This window comes from Coregonus lavaretus, assembly GCF_964263955.1.
Source record: "Coregonus lavaretus genome assembly, chromosome: 40".
Taxonomy (NCBI): Eukaryota; Metazoa; Chordata; class Actinopteri; order Salmoniformes; family Salmonidae; genus Coregonus; species Coregonus lavaretus.
In genome coordinates this window covers 5,692,420-5,706,793 of record NC_140027.1, presented here as the reverse complement: position 1 = coordinate 5,706,793, position 14,374 = coordinate 5,692,420, and the positions used below count along the sequence as shown (strand labels likewise).

At 46.3% G+C, this 14,374-nt stretch overlaps 1 protein-coding gene across 1 annotated transcript; it reads right to left on the bottom strand.

The window, feature by feature from the left end:
* Positions 1-9,494: 9,494 nt before the first annotated feature.
* LOC311113478 (neuronal pentraxin-1-like) lies at positions 9,495-14,374 on the bottom strand. Its single transcript, XM_084156702.1, has 5 exons — positions 13,851-14,374; positions 13,184-13,391; positions 11,844-12,088; positions 11,368-11,547; positions 9,495-10,749 (listed from the first exon to the last, which is right to left on the bottom strand). The coding sequence occupies exons 1-5, from the start codon at positions 14,292-14,294 to the stop codon at positions 10,528-10,530; spliced, it is 1,299 nt and encodes a 432-aa protein (XP_084012828.1). The 5' UTR covers positions 14,295-14,374; the 3' UTR covers positions 9,495-10,527.

Genomic DNA, 14,374 nt, shown 5'->3' with positions numbered 1-14,374 from the left:
GTGCCGTGCTGTACTGTGTGTTCTCAGTGTTACAGAACGTCCCACTGCACCAGTCCTCTGCTTGTTAACTGCTGTCATGCCGGCTAACCCCTAAACCCCGTTCCCCTTCCTGAATCCGATCTCCATCTCATCACTCTGTCTTAGAGAGCCCTCAGAGAACTGCTACCAGAAACTCCCCCTTTTAAATGAGTCATGACTTGCTAAAGTGGGGATCCTAATGCGTTTCCCTCATCCCCTTGTCGCCTCTTCCCCGTTCCTCTTCAACTTCCTGTTGATGTGCGTCACTCGTGCATTTTTCATGGTGGTGCCGGTGAGCGGGGTAAGAACACAGGGGTGCTAATGCTAAGCTAAGCTACTCATCAATGATTCAGGGCAGATGGAGGTGGCGCGATGGGAGCTGGATAGGTTATGTTGGCCTGTGTACCGTCTTTTAGCCAGGCTTCCACAGCTGTCTGACTGACCTTGTTGCCCAGTGTCTGGGCAGGGTTGTCTGGTACACAGCCAAAAACAGCTGGTCAGATTCACTGGGCTGGACCTGTCTGAACAGTGAACTCACCTGAGAGGTCAGAGAACCACAGGCATAGAGATCCTCCATCTGCGGACCTATAGCTCAGCCTTTACTGACTGACATTAATCCCATCCATCCTGCTGTTGCTGCTGGAGAAGGATACAGCATTCGAGTGGATCAAACTTGGGGTGGACAAAGTCTGGAGCGTAAGGATCTCAATGAGGCTATACACTCACACCCAACATCGACATTTGTCTTTCCTCTGATGGAAGGATGTCTGTCTGAGGAATCAGAAAAGAGGGCAATGGACACAGAAGGCCAGTAATGTTTCTTCTAGTCTACCTTTTGGGTTGGAATAGGGAGCTAGAGAATCACCCTCTTTCTCACTCTCTCTCTCGCTTTCTCCAATCTCTGTCCAACTGTATCCTGCAGTGGAGATGTGTCATCAGAGGACTCCCTGTAACGGAGGTAGAACCACATGGATCCCGGCCTTACCTGTGAGCGGGCTCATTATCCCAGCCTGCATCCAGCCCGGAAGACTCCACTGCTCGTTAAATGCCACGAGCTAAGCTCACGCTGCCTTCTGGGACTGCCTCTCCATGGGAGAGGACCAGAGGAGGAGAGGAGAGATGAGAGGAGGAGAGAGAAGAGAAGAGGGAGGGAGGGGTGGCTTTCTCTCTTTATCTCTCTTTTAATTAAAAGACTCGGCTGAGCTGGATGGTCCACTTTTAGTCCTCAGCTGTTAGTAGAATCCCCCTTCACCCAGAGTGTCTGTTCAGTACAGTTTTGATAAAAGAGGGAACTGTTGCCTGCATGTTGCACAGGCTGAAATAACATACTGACAGCCCTGCATACAGATGTAGGAATTTAATTTGAGCCAGTTTGCTACAGCAGGAAAATAATCCTGCAGCAACAGGAAATGTGAATTATTATGTGGATTATAATACATTGACATTTTTGTAGGGGTTGATACATTTTTCGTAAGGGTGGCAATTACAAACTTAAAGCCTTTTAAACCTCAAATATACTGCACATTTAAATGTCATTGTGATGAGGTGATGTCGAAAGGAGTCAGGCCCAGGAAGGTAAATCACAGAATAACAGGCTTTATTCCACAAATACAGAGTTACGCAGTAATGGGTCAAAAACACTCCAGTGCGAAAATACAAGGCACACAGGGAAATATCCGGCAATACAAAATACACAAAGCTCCACCGAGCTTAACTATCCTCCATAAAAAAAATCACACACAAAGACAAGGGGGCAGAGGGAACACTTATACAGGTACTGATGAGGGGATATGAACCAGGTGTGTGTAATAAACAAGACAAAACAAATGGAATGATGAGATGAGGAGAGGCAGTGGCTAGAAGGCCGGTGACGACAACCGCCGAAGCCTGCAAGAGGAGGCAGCTTCGGAGGAAGTCGTGACAGTCATGCAATGCAGGAAAGTTCTCTTGCAACAGGGTGATCAAATTAAGATCGTACATCTGTAGTGAACAGGCCTTGCAGTGCAGAATACATAAGGGAGTGTGGGGGAAAAAGGGTTTTGGGGAAGGGAAGGGGGACGGGATTTCCAGATTTTCCTTGCATTTTGCATTTGCATGTTTTGACACAGCACCCCCAGGCTCCCATTATGGTGCATGGTATAGAGCAAGTTTGTGCTACCCGCGTCAACAAGAGGTATGACTGCTCCTCTGCACTAGAGCATTATTCATCTTCCTCCCACAGACTAGTGCCACCTGGGACAGGTTATGAATTAATGAGACAGCTGAAATGTCATCTCTTTATCCACTCAATCTGACAAAAAAACACCTCCCTAGAAAAGATTTATGTTGCTAGGGAGGCATCATGAATCGTACTGATATTGTCAATGAATATGGTGACGGATATGGCAATATTGGTTGACAGAGATTATCGGTTTTGTGGTGAGGTGAACTGAACATTACATTGAAATATTGTTAAAATCTTCCATATCAATCTTGATATGGTGGCATTTACGGCTGTGGCGTACATTGGTTGACAGTGATCACTGGTTTTGTGGTGAACTGAACATAACATAGTGTGTTACGTTTTGTGTATCATTGCATATAAAAAGTTGTATCTTTGTTGGAGAATTACATAAATCATGTTCTTTCCTTCATAACTTATGTGCCATTATCCTTGATATAAAACTGGTATCCTTGCCTATTGTATTTACAGTAGCACTGTATTCTAAAGAGAAAATAGCATTCCAGGAGCTCTCACGGTTAGTGCTCAATACTGAGAGAAAATGTACAGTATGTGTGAACCAATATTTCTCAGGCTGATTTTTTCATTCTAGATAGTTATTTGTGTGCAGTTAACTGGAGACCCATTTCATTGTGGAACACTGATTACAAAACGTAGTTCTATAAAGAGAGTTGTAGCTTGAATTGTGAAGTAGGGCACCTCATGGTAACCTCTATGGTATGAGAAATAACAAATGTTTACATATAGGCAAGAGAGGTGCCCTAGAAAATGGTGCTTGACCAGCAAAACATTATGTAATGTAACTCAGAATATAAAAGCAGCATATGTAACTACCCTTGGCAGAAATCCTTACACTAAAGTATATGACTGTTTTCATATTGTCCTCCTTGTGGAGTTCCTTATTTTATGTAATGGTTTGTCTGTTTGAATTAAGATTGAGGGCATTGATTTATGGATTGGTTAATCATTAATTACTTAAATTAGTATCTGAAATTACACTTATCTGGATCAATACAAGTCTAGGTCAGTTTGACAGGAAATATATAATGTTATATATCTGATTTCAGAAATGTCTTTCATGGGTTGATCCTTCTACTGATTTCTAGCAGCTTTTCAGATCAGTTATTTACATTTCTCAAGGGAACATCTGCTGGATACAATAGATTTTTATTATTTTTTACCTTTATTTAACTAGGCAAGTCAGTTAAGGACAAATTATTATTTACAATGACGGCCAAACCCAGACAACGCTGGGCCAGTTGTGCTCCGACCTTTGGGACACCCAATCACAGCCAGGTTGTGATACAGCCTGGAATTGAACCAGGGCTTGTAGTGACGCCTCTAGCACTGAGATGCAGTGCCTTAGACCGCTGCGCCACGTCTTTTGGCACAAAGAGTATTCAGATGACCACTTCATAAATGCACAGTCGTACTCTAGCAATGCATTACACCCCCTACAGCTTAGCAGCATTACTCTAGCAGGGAATTAGTGAGAAGCGTAGTAAGCAGCAGCCCCAGTGATTATGATGGCCAGTTGGCCATTGACGGGTGCTTTGTGGTGACGTCAACTGAGAGGCAGGCTATAAGCTGATACTGTGGCAGTAGAGCTCCCTCCTCGCCTCTCCTTTGATCCTGCTGTTGTGTGGACAGTATAGTGGTGCCCTTCCTTTGTTAACGTGCTGTTTGGGTGATTCTCAACCCTGTCCTCAGGCCACCCAGCCACTTCCACTACTTTAATCTATTTCAGTAGTAGGACACCTGCTTAAGCTAATCACAGGCTTGGGGATTTGTTGACTAGTGAATTGAGTTTGTAGCGTGTCCTAGTCCTGGACTGAATCAATATGTGGAGTGAAACATAGCAGAGTATTTACATGGGTGTTCAAGAGGGCTGGGAACTCTCATATCAAAGCAGGTGGAACTCCCTGCTGAGGCGTCATGCCCATAGGGGGCCACGTGCCCCCTCAGATTTGTCCTGTTTTAAATTTTTCGGATGTTAAATTGATTACTAAACTTCATTTTTAAGCCCACGTTTATCATAATTATTGATAAAACGATCTGTCAGTGGTATTTTGCGGAGAGGGCACACTTACTGGAGCAGGCAAAGAATACCCCCATTCTCCCTAGTAAGTGGTTCCTTCCAAGGTGTACCATGGAGCAAAGATATGCTAGGTAGGACTCTAGATACGTTAGTGCAGGGGTATTCAACTCTTACCCTACGAGGTCCGGAGCCTGCTGGTTTTCTGTTCTACCTGATAATTAATTGCACACACCTGGTGTCCCAGGTCTAATTCAGTCCCTGATTTAGAGGGGGAAAATGAAAAAACACAGTGGAACTGGCTTCGAAGTCCAGAGTTGAGTTTGAGGGCTCAAGTGCATGCAGACAGTATCGTCTGTCACAACTTCCTCCGAAGCTCATCTCATCATTCCATTTGTTTTGTCTTGTCTATTACACACACCTGGTTCATATCCCCTCATTAGTACTTGTATAAGTGTTCCTTCTGCCCCCTTGTGGGTGATTGTTTAATGTGAGGAGAGTGTAGCTCGGTTGAGCTCCGTGTGTTTTGTATTGCCGGGGTATATTTTCCCCTTGTGCCTGTTTTGTTCCAGTGTGCCTGTTTGACGCTATTCTGCATAACTCTGTATTCCGGAATAAACTCTGTATTCTGTGATTTACCCTCCTGCGCCTGACTCCTTCAAATCTCCCATCACAGAATCACCCACCCACTATGGAGTCAGTGGGAGAAGAGCGCATGCCTGGAGTCGTGGCACAGGTCCAGGAGCATTCGACGATGCTATCCAGCTTGGGAGAAGCGATGGATCGGGTTCTCCAGGTCGTCCAACGCATGGAGAGGAGAGGACCCGATCTGTCGAGACCAGCTGGGCGACCGGATCCAGCCACCAACACCCCAGCACCCAGAGGGATCCATATATCTCGACCACAGGATTTCGACGGGACAGCTGATCTCTGCCAGGGATTCCTCATCCAACTGGAGCTCTACTATTCCAGCATCAGCCCGGCCCCATCGGAGCAGGAGAAGGTGCCCGCCCTCGTCTCCTGCCTCTCGGGGAAAGCCCTGGAGTGGGCCAACGCGGTCTGGAATGAAGGAGGAGCCGCGTTGGACAACTACGGGGAGTTTGCTCGCCTCTTTCGGGCTGTCTTCGATCACCTGCCTGAGGGTCGAGAGGCGGGCGAGCGGCTGGTCCACCTGAGGCAGGGGACGAGGACCGCGCAGGACTTCGCCCTGGAGTTCCGGACTCTAGCAGCTGGGTCCGGGTGGAGCGAGCGTGCCCTCATCAACCACTTCCGGTGCCATCTGCGGGAGGACATCCGAAGGGAGCTAGCCTGCCAGGACACCATGTTGTCCTTCACTCAACTGGTGGACATGGCCATCCGCTGGGACAACCTGCTGGCGGCCAGAGGATGTCCTGGAGGGGGTCTGCCCGTTCCAACCCTGCCCGACTCGGATCACGAGCTGATGGAGCTGGGTGGAGCGGCAATCCGAGAAGAGCGGAGGACGACAGCGCCAGTGTCACTCAGGTGGCACGAGAGGACATTTCACCGCACAAGGTCGTCAGCGTTCTTTTGGGTCTGGAGGCAGCAGGCAGGGCACTCTCGCATCACCCCAGGTATCGAACACCCACACTTGTTCAGAGCCCTCTGCTGCGCACTGTACCCTACCCATCCACTTTCCTGATTACATTGTAGTTCCCCAGTGTAAGGCGCTGGTCGATTCAGGCGCAGCTGGGAACTTTATGGACAGGTCATTTTCACACAGTCTAGGCATTTCATTGGTTCCCCTATCCATTCCACTCCCCATCAGAGCACTTGACAGTCGACCATTAGGGTCCGGGTTTGTTAGGGAAGTTACAGCACCAGTCACCATGGTTACCCACAATACTTTTCTTATTAATGAGTCTCCTGCCTTCCCTGTTGTCTTAGGTATTCCTTGGTTAGCACTCCACAACCCCACCTTTTCATGGCCGCGGAGTGTTCTCACGGGGTGGTCGCGAGTGTGTCAGGGTAGGTGTCTCTGTGTTTCCGTTGGTGTAACCACGGTTGAAAGTCCAGACAGTACCTCCACCGTGCGACCAAGTTACCACCTCATCAGGCGGGGGATTGCGCGATAAACCTCTGGGTAGCCGCTGTGCCTCCCAGGAGTCATGTGTATCCCCTGTCACAGGCTGAAACGGAGGCTATGGAGACATACGTCACCGAGTCCCTCCACCAGGGGTTTATACGTCCCTCCACTTCTTCACCAAATTAGATCTCCGGAGTGCGTACAACATGTTGCGTGTCCGAGAGGGGGACGAGTGGAAGACAGCATTCAGCACAACCACGGGGCATTATGAATACCTGGTGATGCCTTACGGTTTGATGAATGCTCCATCCGTCTTCAAGTCCCTTGTGAACGAGGTGTTTCAGGACATGCTTGGTCATGGTGTAGTGGTCTACATCGATGACATTCTGGTGTATTCCGCTATGTGAGCTGAGCATATGTCCCTGGTTCGCAAAGTGCTGGCCCGACTGTTGGAAAATGACCTTTATGCCAAGGCAGAAAAGTGTATTTTTCCAACAGTCTGTCTCCTTCCTCGGATACCGCATTACCACCTCAGGTGTGGAGCTGGAGGGATATCCTCCATCGCTCCCTGTTGTGGGATTTCCACCGTCGCCATCCAGCTCGCCCTGGTCTGCGTCCTCCTGGCCGTCCCCGAGGCCAGTGTCGGCGCGCTGCTGGAGCTGCACGTCAAGGGGGGGGTACTGTCACAACTTCCTCCGAAGCTGCCTCCTCTCCTTGTTCGGGCAGGCTTTGGCGTTCGTCGTCACCGGCCTTCTAGCCACTGCCGCATCACATCTCATCATTCCATTTGTTTTGTCTTTTCTATTACACACACCTGGTTCATATTCCCTCATTAGAACTTGTATAAGTGTTCCCTCTGCCCTACTGTCCTTGTGGGTGATTGTTTAATGTGAGGAGAGTGTAGCTCTGTTGAGCTCAGTGTATTTTGTATTGCCGGGGTATATTTTCCCCTTGTGCCTGTTTTGTTCCAGTGCGCCTGTTTTGCGCACTGGACTGTTTGACGAATTCTGGTATTCCGGAGTAAACTCTGTATTCTGTGATTTACCCTCCTGCGCCTGACACCTTCAAATCACCCATCACATCGTCAGTGGAGAAAAGAGAGTGTTGACACCGAGAGTTTTATTTGATTTTAGCTGCCAGTGATGGGCATGACTCGTAAGCTATGTAGCCTATTGATTCCTTCTTGATAAATAAATACAACTAAAATGTTTTGTTGTTTCTCTGTTATGCTAGCCACCTAGCAATTTTTTGAAGTTGTCTTTAGCTAGCCAGCTAGATAGGTTCCCAATCTCCCAACCTCATAACTAGCTATCAAGCCATTTCAGGCTATCAATCAAGTTATAGTAGCTTGTCAAACTATCTTAGCTGGCATGCCTGCTGGCAAGGTTGCCAGACTTTAGAAAATACTACAATTGCTTTAATTCTTGGGCTATGATGCTATATACCAATATTGTACTAATCTCCTAAGGCATAAAAGTTCTTAAAGAATCAATGTGCATTTTTAATTAAAATGGCTATTGAACAGGTAAAGAGGTATGCTTATATAACCTATGCAGAAAAATATACATATTTTTGACATAGACATAGGCATAATGATTATGGCTGTAGATTTCAGGAAAAAGCTGTTTCAGATGTTTGAAAAATGCTCAATTCTCAGACTTGTCAGCCCCCCTCCGGAACACCCCCCTCCATCCTAACTTACTTCGCGCCCCCTCTAAAATAATGGATGGATGACGCCCCTGGCTCCCTGTGTTGAACGTGTAAAACGGGTGCCTCCATACGTTTTTGAATTAATGTTGGTTCAACCCATTCGTTTTAGGACACCCCCAAGACTCATTCCAACCTTTCTTCAGCATAGTTTACCAGTCCAATGTACTCTCTCGACCCTTCAGAAACAGGCCTCAGGTATAACCAGTCCAGTTTGGTGTGTGTTCTATATGAGGGTGAAATGATGATAGTGAGAAGAGCAAGGACACCTGTTCTCTAAGGGAGAGCTCCCACCTCATTACTTTGTTTCTGGGCTCTTGACCTTGGGTAAGAGGCAGTGCACCTTGGGAGAATGAGTCTCTGGGTCAGTGGGGCAGTGGGGCTGTGTATGAATGTTCTGTCCGAGCTAATGAGGGTCTGTAACCTCAAGGGACCTCTTTCTCTTTCTGTCAGGAACTACATCTCATTTCTCTCCCTCTGGCTACCTACTATCTAAGGCCTATAGGTGCTCATTGCTCACTATCTGATCAATGTTGGCCCTCAGGGAAGATAATTTTTCTAACTGGTCTTTCAAGAGACCTTCCCTCCCACTTCTCCCTCTGGATGACTAACTACCCACGTGATTTATGAGTAACGGCCATATATTTATATGGTAACAGCAAGCCAAGCATGATGGTGCAGGCTGGCTCGTTTGGCCACCACAATTTCTCCAAAAGCCTTGCTGCAAGAGGCAGAGTTAAATGTGGGTGCTTCTCTATGTTTGTTACACCATCTGATACGTGGGTGATAACGAATAATAACTGACTCAGCTCAATGCAGTAACTGTCAAAGAAGAAGACCATCAGCATCCAGCATCCTGGACTGCAGTGTTCTGTGGTGGGAGAGGATGGCACTGAACAAAATAGAGCAGGATAGGGTACAGTATAGCTGGTGTGTTCTGTGGGTTTGGTTCAGATTGCATTGCAACTGATTGAACTGACTCTTGAAAAGGGGGGGTGATATGACTAGGCGTTTTCTTCTTTCGACAGCCTCACTTTCATTATTAGGGCAGATTGTGCCTGAATCACACGCACACACAACAAAGCATTTGGGAGTGTTATCTTCTGCAGTCAGCTAAAAAGAGACACCGCACACACTGTTTCAGTTCTTCCCAGCACCTCTCTGTCCTTCAGTCTGAGTTCAGGCGTTTTCTTTCACTTATCCAGCACTAATGTCTTTCTCCTACACCATGTGACAAGATTAAATCAGATTTAACCAGTAATAATTATCAGTCTCTCTCTCTCTCTCTCTCTCTCTCTCCCTGTTTCTCCCTCTCTCTCCCACTTTCTACTGCTCTCTCTCTCTCTCTCTCTCCCTGTTTCTCCCTCTCTCTCCCACTTTCTCTACCGCTCTCTCTCTCTCTCTCACTCTCTCTCTCATCCACACCTTTTGCTGCATACCATTAATGCCAGCCCAGGAATACACTTTTAACTCTTATGTATCACAATTTTATTACAAAAATTAGATCTTTTTCACATCTTTCTGTGTTGCCATGCTTGGAGCATATAACAATCCAGTAGAAAACCACCCAGTCCCCAGAAAGGATAGTCAAGCAGATTGATGTCGACGACGATGTGGCAGCATCCTGTCACTCAGTCATGCTGTCACTATACAGACACTGTAACATTCCGAATACAGATACAAACACCTGCCCAAACACGTCATCATATCCGTTAACAAACCTTAATTAAATTACATTTATCAGAATAATAACAAGAAACTCTCCCACCCTCCCCCAAAATAAATATAAAACAAACAATACATATAATTTGCAACATAAAACGTATGTGCTCAATATTTGCACCAGCCCAAGGCACCCAGGCTTTGTAGCATGTTGGCAATTAACGACATTCGTTTACAGGGTCTACAGGAAACACTTTGAAGCGAACGACAATTACAAATGATTTTTACAGTCCGACTTTGCAGTGTCCTTCAACGAACCCTCGGCGTCCTCTCTCTACATGGCTCTATTCATTCACAGTGCAAGATCCGGAGGGGTGGGTGAGGTTGAGGGATTTGGAGGGAGCTGTATCATTTAATGGCGTCAAATACTGACAAGACTTGGACGGACAGCGTGAGTTCCACTCTAGAGGATGGCTCCATAAATTCCACACTGTGCTGTGAATTGTCCAACATAAGGCGTGGATTGCCCAGCTGCCCGTCCAAGACAAAATAAGCGAATCAAAAAAGCTAAAGTGCGCTTGCAACAAAACTCCAAAAGAAAAACAAACAAACAGATACCAACACTGTCCAACTGAGGTTTCCAAGACGAATGAGATTTTTCTCAAGATCAAAAAAAGTTGTTTCGCACATAAATATCTAATAGAAATCCCAGGTTTAAGCTTATCATTAAATAAATACCAAATCGTCTGTAACGAACGTCATAATGAAGACAAGAACGACAGAAGCTCAAAAGAAATACAGATATGTCGGATTGGCCTTGGTTTCATGTCTAAATGCAGTTCAGTTGAGCGAACGGCACGGCTCGAATGTCCACTTGGTAGCTCCACCGAATATTTCAATGTTGGACTCTGACCAAGAGAATACGTTGCCAGTTTGCGCTTTGCTGTTGCAGGTTGCCAGGTTATAAATCTCCCCGATGGAAAGCTTCCTATCCCACATGTTGAGATTTGCTAGCTCACCTACATATGCTTGTGTGGCATCAAAACCTCCCCCCAGCGTGTCCTGTGGAGCAACAAGATGACAAGTTCAAGGTTAGTGGCGCGAATTTTCGGTACTATTACAAATGTGTGTAATAGGCTAATCATCATGTACTGTATTAGGAAGGAATACAATTGGGGTTGGAACACAGTTGGCCTATACCATGGAAATGCACTGATTTCTAATTATCATAAAACTATAATAAAAAGCAACCACTCTCAGTGACAGTTCCACCACAACCAAAGCCCAAATTTAACCATTTACACACGGCTGGGCATGCGCCATTATTTGCTTTTCATGACATGCCTATTACTCTGTAATGCCTATAACTCTGTAATTGCTAAAGATGTCCCACTTTTCTATCTGAAGTAGATTGTGCATTGTCCCAATTGAGTTGGGGTATTCCACGATATCTAGCTCGAGGGCCTTAATTAGATGGCTACGTCTTAATTTAAAATGTCGTCCAAGGTCTCTTAACTTTCCCATCACATTAATGATCATTGGAGAGAAAACCTGCTCTAATATTTTCATTACTAATGGATATAATTATTTCCCCCAGGCCATTTATCTCAAGAATATATCACGATTTGCATACCAATTTAATCTAAAGTTAGTTCATACTCATTTAGTGAACCCTCTTACCTGCTCTTGTCCCAATACGAGGACCCCCTGCGGCTTGATGGGATGGTATGGCGCCAGATTCTCTCCGCTGCCCCGCAGCACTCCGTCCTGAAACGCCTCCCACATCCCGTCGCGCGTGGTCCAAGTGATGCAGATGTGATGCCACTTCCCGTCGTTGATGATGAACGGCAACTTGGCCACCTGCAGCATGGACAGCGCACCCATTACTGTATGTTCAAATAGGCCTGCCCTAGAACTAATGATTGCTACGGTTTTTAATGTTTTTTAGACATAGCACTGTCTGTAAATGCAATATTTTGTATAATTACGTTGCTTGTAACGTCTCCATAACTTTCCCATACATTGCATAATGCTGCGTAGTAGCGGCGTAGCTTAATTTCCTAGTCTGGCACACCACATTTACGCAGGGCGATCTGTCCATTTTGCCTATAGCCACATGCTGTGTAGAATATGCCATTGCCATCAGCGATCTTTACCTTATCATTGATGAGTATCTCCATCGGGTTATTTCCCCACTCAATCAGCACCAGCTCGTTGGCCTGCCCCGGGACAGCGTAGGAGAAAGGTGTGCCCACCCCAGGCGACGCATTCGATTTAATCCACAGACACACCGTGAAGGCGTACATCTCCGGCAGGGTTCTTTTGGCTTTGGCGTACATGTAGTTGGTTCTCAACGGGAATGTCAGCTGGAACTTGTCCAGTGGTCTGTTGTCTTTCCCACCTGCGGACGAAACATATGCCTACTTGTTTACCTTTCAGTGATTTATATAATCTACATTGCACTCATAGGCTATGTTATAGTCAGTTATGTCATATCATGTGATTGATTGATTGGTTTATTCGTGTGTATGGTTTGCTCCACCAGTTGAGATTTTCGATCCCCAACTAAAGGTTTTCTCCTTTCTTTTTAGTTTGACGATGCTCTGATCTATATCATTGGCTTGGAACAGACTGTGCATCTCTCTCCTAGCCTATTCTCTGCGGGATGATATGACCACGTGAGCAGGGCAAACAGGGAATAGCTTTGTCTCTCACTCACTCACTCACACACAAACTCTCTCTCTCTCTCTCTCTCTCTCTCTCTCTCTCACACACACACACACACACACACACACACACACACACACACACACACACACACACACACACACACACACACACACACACGCCATCCCTTCCTCACTTCCAACCCCCTCATTCTCCCCAGTAAGGAGCTGAACTAAACATTGATCGATGTTCCAAAATGTGCCTGTTTGTCTCCAACACTGTGCGCTCTATATCCAGCACTCCGCACATCGTTAAAACTCTCTTGTAAAGTTCCTGCGCCGCTATGTCCCCTACAAAACCAACGACTCTCGTTCACAGTCACTGGAAATGAAGCGTCATTGGCTGTCGCTCCCTGACACGTGAATTATTGTCCCAGTGTGGCATCACTGTGTTAATATGAGATGTGCAAAGCAATGCAGCTACCTCCCTCTCTCCATCTCCCATCTCCCCTTACGCACAGTGGTGATAGCTGCGCTGCGGAACTGTCTGTATTGACAAGCTCATGTGGGCCAGGCAATTAACCAAGTGAAATGCAGGGTTGTTTTTAGAAATTGGCATTATTTTAGAAATATAAACCATTGAACGAGCCAATTCCACCACATTTGGATGATTCTGGTGCCCTTATTTTTTTTACTATTAAAATTAAATGCGCAAATTATTATCAAAATAATGTAATCATTTTAGTCCTTTATAAGCATTCACATGAACAGAACAATTATATTGACTGTGTATATTTGGGCATGATCTCTTTGCCCCATAGCTCACTCACCTTTCTCTAGGTCCGTTATCCGGTGATGCATGGAAGTCAGCGTGGACTCCACTCGATTCCGCTGGTCCGTATCGTTCTTCTGACTCGGTTTGGTCTCCTCCAGGGTGTTGACCCGGGACAGCACCTGCTTCTCCATATCATCAATCTTGTTCTGAAGCAGGTCTTTCAGACTATTCGCCTGGGCCGTACCGTTGTTTCGGCTGTATTGCTGTATAACGGAACAAGGACAGAGGAACAGACAAGATGGGACGATTAAAATAACTTTGGGTTTAAATAAACACTCCTACATGTGCGAGGCGGGGCACGTCGTGGGTAAAGCTCTGGTGCTTAGCTCGTTTGTGGAGGACTTACTGCCTCGGCAATTTGCATCAAGTGCCTACATTGGTCCAAAGATGAGGCGTCTGTCTGTCCTTATCAAGAGTGTGGTGCGGCTTCATTTAGTGCTCTAGAGTAATTACTTTCCGGTTGGATGCGGAAAAATAGCTTTAAATAGGTCTATAGCATTAGTGACTGGACTGAAATAACCCTATAGCAAGCAATTCACAACTATAGAACCAACCGAGCCGATTGGAAACGCGAAAAAATGATTAAAAGTTTATTGAAAGCTCAACCTACATTCCATATTCCTAGGTCAAAATAGGGAGGTCAAACAAACCCCAATGCCTACCTCAAGATTCTCCAACCTCTGTTTGAGGGTCTGTAAAGTCTGTCCTAGTTGAGCGAGAGTGTCCTGAGGACCCCTTGAAACGTCCCCCATAGTGTTCTTGGCGCCCGGTACTATTCTCCGGCCTCCCGCTCCGGCCTCTGGCAGACTCTGGCTCTCACACCGGCTCAACTTGGACGTTAGTTCCCTGATTGTCTCCTTTTGGTTCATAATGGTCTCTTTTTGCTGCAACACGGTCTCCCTCAACTGCATCACCGTCGTCTTCAAGTCCTCCGCCGGACCGGTGTTCTGCATCGTAGCCGCGCACAAGTCCATATCCTTGGGCACAGACGTGCAAATAAACTGGGTCTGTCCGAAATCTTGCGTCGACCCCTCCAAAACTAAGAAAGAAAGTAGGAAAAGTTGCCAAGAGTGTCCCTCCATGATTCCAGGCATGTTTCCTGGCATGTGTGTGGTGTTGCAGCCGCTGAGTGTGTTTGCAGGCGGTTGGTTTCAGCACCAAGGAGCTGTCCACTGTCTGTAGCTGT

Excerpts from the sequence above, each read along its gene's own strand:
- LOC311113478 (XM_084156702.1), bottom strand. The coding sequence starts at position 14,294 with ATGCCAGGAAACATGCCTGGAATCATGGAGGGACACTCTTGGCAACTT. Across the intron at positions 12,089-13,183 it reads GATAACGGACCTAGAGAAAG|GTGGGAAAGACAACAGACCA; the intron begins GTGAGTGAGCTA and ends TTTCGTCCGCAG. Across the intron at positions 10,750-11,367 it reads TCGTATTGGGACAAGAGCAG|GACACGCTGGGGGGAGGTTT; the intron begins GTAAGAGGGTTC and ends GTTGCTCCACAG.